The following is a 10,464-nucleotide window of genomic DNA, read 5'->3' as shown; positions in this document are numbered from 1 at the left end:
GGGGGGGGGGAATGGGAGAAAACCTCATGGAAACTAAAGTCCTGTGGGCAATGAGAAAGGCTGACAAGTAATTGCCCTGACCCACAACTTCTACCACCCATCTTTTATGGTTTAGATTTAGTGTCCTCAAAGGAAACCAACACAACAAACGTACAACCGGCACCTTCCCTTTCACAAAGCTTTTCTAAATGGCCCGGCGATAACCACAGCTGTCTGTCATTTCCCTGCAGATTAACATCAACGCTACTCCTCATGATCAATAAATCCATGCCCTCATTCCCACCAGAGACAGTACACCTCTCTGCACTTCTATCATTTCGACAGGTTGCCATGTGAAATCCAACATCCTGCTCTGGTATACCACGGGTGACCCACACTTTCAGGAGGGGCCAAAGTTACAACCGGGACTCTGATACATATCAAAGGCAGAAGATTCTAGAAGACGCTTCCCTTTGTGCTCCCAATTCTCACCACACTGACCTGCTGCCATTCTCCCCTACATCTGCATAGAATAATGGATGGTGTGGGAAGGAGTTTCTAGGTTTTCATTCTCTCCGTTTCACCATACTCTGAGGTTTCCATTTTTAAGAGTGTGAGGAGAGCTTTTGACTTGGCCTGTGTGAAGTTCACTACTTCTAAGGTCTGATACCCTTATTTTAAGCGGGTCCAAGGGTAGAGTGAAGGTTAGTGGGCTGTGGGCTAGGGCTATGGTGCTCTAAACCTCGCCATGTCCTGCCCAACCCCACTCCCAAACCCCCAGCCTACTCCTCTCTCTCCCCCTCTGAGCCAAGTTCTGGATTATATTAGGAAAAACCTTTAGCAGCCCAGGGACACCCCCAAATTCCCTTAAGTCCCCTTCTAAGAGTTCAAAGCCTTAGGCATCCCTTCCTTATTAGACACAATCGTCAGCTTAGGGCAGATTTAGCTGGGTGGTCTCTAACACAGAGGAGGGGTTAAAGCAGTTTCAACAAGGGCAACCCTGTTCTCGGACTCAAGCTATTAGCTCTCACGAGGAACATGAATGTAATCTCAACATGGACGCAGTCCATTTACTGTCAGTTGCATGCTATTTAAATAAGGAATAAAAAAACAGAATTCCAAGTTACAATGCATACTGGCAAAGCACGTTTTACAAGGCTCTTAATGAAACGTGTGCTTGGAAACACTTCACCTAAAATGATGTCATCAAGTTTGAGAATTTTGTTTTCCAAAAATATGACCCAAAAAGCATCTTTAGAAGGAAGTATGAAAGGCCAGTATTTTCTAGAAGCATGCAGAGATTCTGTATGCTGTGGCCCAACTTTTAAATCCCCCTGACCCTATGCTGTGGCCAGGACTTTTTTTTTTTTTTTTTTTAACACATCAAGGTCCATTAGGACCTTCCCCGGGCAGCTTGACCATGATGTTGGAGATATGAGGAGTGCCCCGCCCTGTCTCAGAGCGTTCCATGGTCTCCTAATCATTCTACACCAAGCTGCACAGCCAGAGATGCCAGAGAGGTGGCCGTCGTGGGAGGTTCTCAACACACTCCTGCAAGCCAAGTGCCCTGGAACCAGGACTCGGAGACAGGGGCTGCTCAGGAGGAGGGGACAGTGAGGTTTCTGCAGTGGGAGAAGCACAGACCACTCCCAGCTCGAGGACCGCAATCAGTCACCCTGGAAACAGAAAAGCACTTTCAGGCATTTCAGAGCCGCCAGTTAGGTTCAAGGTAGGAAAGCCATTCCATGGCCGGGGCTCAGAATTATCCAACCACCGCGCAGAAGAGAGTACACAATTGCAGAAGGAAATGGGCCACTTGGCTGGGGCCAGCATGAAGCTCTGTGTTTATAATATCGCTTTCTTCCTGTGGAAGATGAAAAGAAAGTACAAAAAGAAGGGGGAGGCTTTTAAGTGCACACTATTGACTCAAGCTACCCAGCTGTTTAAGCTCTTCCTGTTATGCAACCACCAAGGGCAATTTCTATCTCTAGGAGTTCAGAGTTCTAAAACTATCCTTTACGTGTGACCGATTTAACACATCCCACAGATTTAAAAGGGGCCAGAGTGACCTAAAATCTTATAACCTTTACTTAAGCTCTTTTGGAGACAAACACCAAAGTAATGTTCTCTATAATTTCAGAGACCACTATATACAACGGCAGTCCCCATAGTTTTCCATCACCTTCTCTGTCTCCTTTTGAACAAACTTTGAAAAGACATCCAGGAAGGACGAAGTCTCAGCCGGGTAAATCCGGTGGACTCGTGGCCCACGTTCAAGCTGCATGAAGTGACACAAAGACTGAACGGTGGGCAGACTCCAATGTTAATATGGGATTATATTTTTTTTAATGTTTTATTTATTTCTGAGAGAGAGACAGTGTGAGCTGGGAAGGGTCAGAGAGAGAGGGAGGCACAGAATCCGAAGCAGGCTCCAGGCTCTGAGCTAGCTGTGAGCACAGAGCCCGATGCGGGGCTCAAACCCATGAACTGCGAGATCATGACTTGAGCCGAAGTCGGACGCTTCACCGACTGAGCCACCCAGGCGCCCCTATTTTTAAAAGTTTCATGTGATTTGGTTGCATTATTCCTTGTCATGAACCCACCAGACTTTCCTCCTAGGGACTCAACACTTAGTATGGGAACAGGCACGTATAATAGAAGTCAGTGGACGTCAAACCACTAACACATTCCCTGAGCCAATGCGCCCATAACCATCTCCTTCCCAAGCAAGCAGAGATAAAGTAAAATACATTTAAAATGTTCTAGCAGGCAGGGTGAACATCATCTTTCCAGAAATGCACTCTGAACACGCTGAGGTGGGGTTAGGGGAGATTTGCCATACACATAATACAAACACACTCAAAATCTCAACAACCAAAGGAAAGGGTGAGAATGCAAATAGCACTTCGTTTTAAAAATACACAGTACATCTTTATGCCATTTAAGAAGGGAAAAAATATATATATATATAAACATGAAGATTCAAGGCAAATTCACCTAAATACCTATTCTTTATCAACGAGGGGACCCGGAAGGCAAAAAGATGCAATATGGAGAAACGGGTCTGGAAAGCGATTCAGCTGTAAAGTCAGAAGCAAGGTTAGCAAGACAGAATTCAAACATGCTCACCAGATGAAGCGTCCGATACACAGAGTCACCGGACTTGCAATTATTTTCAATCCTGGGCTTGCGCTTTATTCTCCACAGTGCAGACATCATCAGGAATATATGCTCATGGTGATTCTACCACCTGACATGCTCCGCACAGACACAGAAGTTTCTTAAAATACCCCCGAGAGCACCAAACACCTTCCAGTCCCAAGGGAGCATCCTCTCACAGACAGCCCATGCGGGCTTGCCCGTGACACCTACTGTCGCATCTCCACACCGCAAGGAGGGGCGGCAGGATGCCCCCTCCCCCAGAGCAGCACCCCTCTTCCCGTCGGTGGTCCCTGGGGTGGGGTCAGAGGCTAACGCGTGGACCGGAATTCATGCTTTGATTTCACCTGGCTAACCAACAAAAGTTCCAGAAACGGAGAGCCACGGGAGAGCAGAACACAAAGCACAGAGAGCCTGCCCAGGATGTGAGCAGTGTCTCCTCTGCTCTGCGGCCAAGATCAGCTGATTGGCCAGCGTCACGCAGCGCACGGGGATGTTAAGCCCGGCGGCCCCAACAACTTTGAAGACACCCCTCACACTGAGTCAGGAGCGGGCACTAAAAAAACAAATAGATGGGTAAATAAACACAAACTGTATTCCTTGAACAGTTTATGTTTTCGCAGTTTCCGCTAATGCTTTGTTTCTAAAGCAGACATTTCTGAGACAATCCCAATGTGGATTAGAAAGGAAAAAAAAAAAAAGGAAGGCTTTCAGAATGGAAATGTTCTGAAAATTATTCTAATACATTTGCTAAATGGCAAACAAAATCACAGCTGCCAGGGGGCCTGGGATGCAGAAGGAGGCAGAGGCAGCCAGGGAGCTCATTAGCATTCATTTCCAGAGACAAGAGTTTTCCATTAGAAGCAGAGAAACCAGTGGCCGGTGGAGGAGCCCCCATTGAGGCTATCACCCACAGTCACAAGAGGAAGAAGGTGGCTCACAAAGGGGCCAGACAGCCCCCCTGCGGTGTGGGAGCCCCGCCCCCGCCCCAGTACCACCCCGCAATTATCTACTTAACCCCAAAAGCCACAGAAGCGCAAAGTGCTATTAAAAAAAAAAATAAAAAAAAACACGTTACCACTCAAACCTGCATTCTCTTATATTCTGCCCAATATTTCGTAAAACAATTCATTTAGGAAGAACAGCAAAAATATTAAGCAAAAATATCAACAGCCCTCACACCCTCAGGAGGAACAAAGAAAAAATGATTGCTTGTTTCATTTCATTTCATTTCTCAATTTGTTCTTGATTTACTTATTTTTACATTCTACACCCAGCCTGGTGCACTCGAAGCAAGGCTAAACCATTCTTCCATGTTTAGGGCGGCCTGCAACTTAAAAATTAATGTTTGGTTTATTCTCAAGAAAAATTACTGATCTACGAGATGTATCAAAAGAATAATCTTGATCAAGAAACTCATGCTCTTTATTTTTTTTTTAATGATTATTTACTTTGAGGGGGGGAGACAGAGAGAGAGAGAGAAAGAGAGATATTGGGGGTGGGGCAGAGAGAGAGGGAGACACAGAATCTGAAGCAGGCTCCAGGCTCTGAGCTCCATCAGCATACAGCCTGATGTGATGCAGGGCTTAAACCCACGAACTATGAGATCATGACCTGAGCAGAAGTCAGAAGCTTAACCAACTGAGCCACCCCGGTGTTCCTTACTTTTAAAAAAAAAAAAAAAAAAAAAAAAAAAAAAGACACCCATAAAGCTTAAGTATTAAGAACATATTTAAGTGGCTAATGAGTATATAACTGACTTACACAGCACACTAATTAATTAACTCTTTTTTCTGAAACTTGGCATTTTACACCAGACTTTAACCAATCTGGCCAGAAGGTAGTTTTAGCATAGCAAGTAACAATACAAGGCCTGGTTTTGCCATCTCAGAGCTGTGTGACCTTCAGTGAGTTGTTAACCTCTCTGTTCTGATGTCATTACCTATAAAATAGAGGAAATAATAGTATTTCTCTCTCAGAGATATTGTGAGGATGAGGTAAGTTAGTATGAATAGTGCCTAATATATAAAAGACACTAAATAAGTGTTAGCTCTCATTTACTAGTAAGAATATACAGACTCCAAGAACCGTTTGCTTGACTTAAGACTTTTGCTTCCAAATATCCCAAGTGAGAAATTAACTCATCCTTTAATGAGTTAATAGTTAACTAACTTGGGTTGCGGGGCAAAATCATTCAAATAAAGATAAAATGTGAATCAAACCAAACCTTGGGAGATTTTCGGGTACAGAATCACACAGTGCTCCTATCCTAGTGAAAAGGAATATGAACCTATAGTTTTAGCAAAGGTCACTGTACTAGCTTTAAAAATACAGATCATCACCCAAACTTGTCATCAATAACTTGGAGGCAGTTTTTGTTTTTGTTTTTTGTACAAGAGCCCACTGAGCATCGCTACAGTGAAATCCAGAGACAAGCTGGTCTGTTCTTGTCTCTGACCCTCTCTGTTCCAGGTGCGCTTTAGGGCCTCTTCTCTGGAGAAAGAACCGTGAAGTCAGACAGGCATCCACAGTCAGTCAACAAAACCCTGGGCCTCTTCCTTCCTCTCCACGGCCAGACCTAATATTATAGAGGACCCTGTTTAGGACCTCATGACTCACAAAATTTAAAATGAAAACAACCTCAAAACCCACAAGGATGAGAACATGGGGCTATTACAGTGAGGTAAAAATGATCCAAGTTAAAAAGTATTCAGAAATATATATTTTAGATATAGAAAAATAGCTGTATTCCTAAATCAAATTAGAAACTGAGAATTAACATTCAATAACTAAATAACATAATAAACACCCTTCCAAATATCTGACCCCAGTTTGGAAATATCTATTTCNGGGGGGCTATCGGTCTCCCCTCCCCCAAGTACATAAAAGTAAAGTAAGGGCCACAAACATTAAAAAGGCAGTTTAAGTAAGTTTTTGTTTGCTTGGGTTTTTTTGGCTTGAAATGAAATGTGTGTATTTCCATTCTTGTGTGTGTGTGTTTTTTAAAAAATTTATTAATGTTTATTTATTTTTGAGAGAGAGAGACAGAATGTGAGCAGGGGAGAGGCAGAGAGAGAGAGACAGAATCTGAAGCAGGCTCTGAAGCGTCTGAGCTGTCAGCATAGAGCCTGACGTGGGGCTCAAACTCACAGACTGCGAGATCATGACTTGAGCTCAAGTCAGATGCTTAACCAACTGAGCCACCCAGGTGCCCCTGTGTGTGTGTGTTTTTTTAATGCTTATTTATTTTTGAGAGAGAGAGAGAGAGAGAGAGAGAGAATGAAAGAGGGGGAGGGGCAGAAAGAGAGGGGGACAGAGAATCTGAAGCAGGCTCTGCACTGACAGCATAGAGCCCAATGCGGGGCTCGAACTCTCGAACCAAGAGATCTTGACGTGAGCCGAGGTGGGACGCTCAACCAACAAAGCCACCCAGGTGCCCTACCACTCAACTGCATTTTAATTAATAACCAGAATAAAGCCTTTTAAAAATATTAAGATTACTTTCAAATATTAAATTTTATACCGTGCCCAACTTAGAAAGGACACCCAGAAAGGTAATCCCACGATGATCAGAGACATACGTGGGTAAAAGTGCTGCTGAAGACAAACACAGGCATTCAAGAGAGTCTTACAGAGATAGAAATACCAAGAGAGACAAAAAAGGGCACATATAGAAATGCAGGTTGTTTAAAGTAACGCTCCATATCTGACTCATATATTTCCCTGGCCAATCCGTTCTCTTACAGTTATATTATTTGACTTCCCCAGTCATCCAATCACTGGGTGAAGGCAAGAATCAGCCTGTTACAGAAGAGAACACAAAGGTATAACTTCAAGTTCCAGGATTTGATCAGGGTGAGTGACTGGTACATGTTAAACAAAACAACAAGAGCTAGGTCAAGAATAAAAATAAACGTGTACATATTGGTTTTTGTAAAAAAGGTGAATAAATATAGAAACAGGGTCACATACAATCACTTTTGCTGGGGCAGGGCCTTTGAACAGAGGTAACACCAAGTTTTTAAACTACTGTGCTTGGGAGACTATGCTAAGAAGACATTACTGATCCACTGAAGTGCGAGCAGAAGCATGACGAATAATGGAAAACAAATTCACAAACAAATTCACGGTCTTCCACCCAAGAGGCAGAATAAAGACTTTCCTCACAGTCCTCAGCCAACCGAGCAACATGCTATTCGAATAAATTAAAATATGGTTTCTTGCCCTTTAACAGGAGCCAAACACAGACAATGTAGAAGAGCTCAAGTGCAGAAAGCACGAACAGCAAGAAGGGGTAACCGACACAGTCACGCACATATTGGACGCTGCATCTTCCAACACAAGACGGAGATGCAAGAAGGAAACAGGATGAAATGAGATCTGAACCCATTAAAAGTGATTTCTGCCCTGTGAGCTCACGTACAGGATTTCGTGTCTTATTTAGCAACAGCTCAGAGTAAAAACACTCGATCCCGCGGAGGGGCCTCCTAACCGCGGACGGCTGCAAAGGTGATGTGTCGGCTGTGATTCTTCCGTGGTTTGACACGTGGGACGTGAAAATGAAAACCTCTCACCTTGCTGCTGTGATCTGTTTCATCTGAGGATTCCAAGTCCGGCCCTTCGGTCTCCTCCGGAGCGGGCTCGGCACCCCCACCCTGTTCGCCACAGAAGCTGTGCCCTGCGAAGTGACATCAGAAGAAAATGAGGGTTGGCACATGCGGCAATCACGAAAAGCCACGCCTGTGCAAATGGGGGCGTGGGGTCAGGCTTACATGTGTATATCTTGTGAAACCCTCCAAGTACGGCACCACGATCTTGCCTCAGAAAGTGTGTTTTGTTGTTTTTATTGTTACTACCATTACTTTAATATTAGAGTATATACAATATACATGTTTTTAAATTTTCTAATACATAATTGTTATGACACCCCCTACCCCCGCCCCAACAAACTCAAGTTAAAGTCCTAACCTTCCACCTCATGGTATTTGGAGGTGGACCCAGGGACATGAACATTCAGTCCACTATACTGTGATGTCTGTTTTGGCAAAGTCTGGCAAGCTATAACCATTAACACCCAACTTCCATACTCCCCACCACATTCCATGTAGAAGTGAAGGAAGCAGACACTGCAATCACAGGCCTCCAGAGGGCATCTCAAATTTAAAGAGCATCTGAACCCACAGGGATTACGCCCTGTAGATTCAGATTCAAAAGATCTGGGGTCCATCCTAGAATTCCACATTTCTCACAAGCCCCCCGACGACACCCATCAGTACTGCAGGGCTATGGACCACAGCTGGAGTCCCAAGGCTCAGACACTTACTTAAAAGCCTCTAGCTAATCTGATGAGGCAGTGGGAATCAAACCAGGTCGGCACTGGATCAGGGATGATAGCACCATCACTAGAAATGGACAGGATAGAAAACGAGATGGTTGGGGCACCTGGGTGGCTTAGTTGGTTAAGCGTCCGACTTTCGCTTAGGTCATGATCTCACGGTTCGTGGGTTCGAGCCCTGTGTCGGGCTCTGTGCTGACTGCCAGCTCAGAGCCTGGAGCCTATTTCAGAGTCTGTATCTCCCTCTCTCTCTGACCCTCCCCTGCTCACGCTGTCTCTCTCTCCTAGAAATAAATAAAAATATTAAAAAAAAAAAAAAAGAAAGAAAACAAGACGGTTAAAGGAGCCACTTTCTGACCCTTTGGATGAGAAAGCCTCGGTTTGTAAAGAGGCTGCCTTATCCAGTGACACCGGTACAGTCCTAACCTGCCTGGCATCACTTTCTGTTCGGACTTGAAGTCAGCTGGGCAAGAGGGAGGAAGCCCAGCCCCGAGCAGGCCCTGCTCCAGGCTGCATCCTGCGGTCTCCTCTCCTCCTTTGGACCGAAGCACCAAGGAAGTGAACACACACTCAGTGGAACTTTCTGTCTGTGTCCTCCCTTTAGCTCTGGCTCTAGGATTTTCTAATTACTTGCTCACTCTACTATATGGTGGTGGCAGTCCAAGAAAGCAGCTCAGTTAAGTTGGTGGCTATCAACTACGTCATACTGTCACCTCCATGGGGAAGAAGTGATTGAACACTCTTTATGGTGGCAGTGGCCTAGATGCTAGGGCCAGAGAAAAAGGCAAGAGTTGATCCCCAACATGGAGGAGTGGATAAGCTCATTTAGGGACACTCTGCTAAGCACTAAACTCTTGGATCATAGAAATCACTCAGCTCTAGCCAGAACAGCCAGGCAGCACAGCACATGGGGGCACCATGCACAATGCAGTCTGCAGAATGACCACCCCCTGACCATACAACCAAACGCTGTGACCCCACAGATCCCACTGTGTAATATAATGCCTGGGGGAAAGCTGATGCTCATAAAATAGTGGGGAAATAGATGAAAAGATTTTCATTGTTAATGATACCATGGGGATAGGTATCCTGAAAAGGAGGGAGGGAAGGAAGGAAGGAAGGAAGGAAGGAAGGAAGGAGGGAACCTCACCTCTACACAACACTCAATGCTAAACAAAACATAACAAAATCCTTTTAAACATAGAGCTGAGCTCCAAGAAGTCCCAGGGCCCAAAATGAAGACAATAAAAGAAGGTGGCATGGTGGGCCAGTCTAAAAGCTGTAGCAATATCAAATAAATCCATCAGTCCCCACTCCCTAGAGCAGTGTTTCCCAAAGACAGAAAGATCTACTGGTGTCAGGAGAGAAGTAATTTTGGGGGGCGGGACGCAAAACCACACATTTGGAAGCAACACTTAAGTCTTCCTTGCTCCCGGGCACTAAATACAATGAATACTCCCCGGCCTCTGTGCCAAGAAAAAGGCATCCACACAGGGCGCCTGGGTGGCTCAATCAGTTGAGCATCCAAATTTGGCTCAGGTCATGATCTCACGGATTGTGGGTTCGAGCCCTGCATGGGGCTCTGTGCTGACAGCTCAGATCCTGGCGCCTACTTCAGATTCTGTGTCTCCCCCCCACCCCTTTCTCTCGCTCTCAAAAATAAATAAACATTTAAAAGAAAAACTTAAAAAAATGCATCCACACATTTCCCAACAGCAGTACCATCCCAGCTTGGGAACCGATGCCCTGGAGACTCTGGTTTCAAGTGTAAAGACCAGAGATAGAAAACAGGTGTCATATCGGCACAAGTTGGAGATCTAGAACTGAATCTCCCACGTTCATACAGTTCCTTTGAAGGGCTACGCCCTTGGTCTAAAAAGATGTAAAAAGATAAAAGAAAAAAGTGTTCACTGGCAAAAGGGAAGGGAAGGGAGAGAAAAAGAAGGGGATTAAGGGGAGGGGAGGAGAAGAGAGGGGAGGGGAGGGGAGGG

General features: G+C 45.0%; 1 protein-coding gene across 1 annotated transcript in view; it reads right to left on the bottom strand.

The window, feature by feature from the left end:
• Positions 1-10,464, bottom strand: part of TIAM1 (TIAM Rac1 associated GEF 1) — a 210,243-nt gene that overhangs the window by 34,390 nt on the left and 165,389 nt on the right. The window contains exon 15 of the mRNA XM_077760193.1: positions 7,713-7,816. Within this exon, the coding sequence (XP_077616319.1) occupies positions 7,713-7,816 (104 nt within the window). The remainder of the gene's footprint in view (positions 1-7,712; positions 7,817-10,464) is intronic.

This window comes from Crocuta crocuta, unplaced genomic scaffold, assembly GCF_008692635.1.
Source record: "Crocuta crocuta isolate KB4526 unplaced genomic scaffold, BGI_CrCroc_1.0 scaffold369, whole genome shotgun sequence".
Taxonomy (NCBI): Eukaryota; Metazoa; Chordata; class Mammalia; order Carnivora; family Hyaenidae; genus Crocuta; species Crocuta crocuta.
Note: the sequence above shows the minus strand (reverse complement) of the source record. Positions and strands in the feature narration are given on the sequence as shown.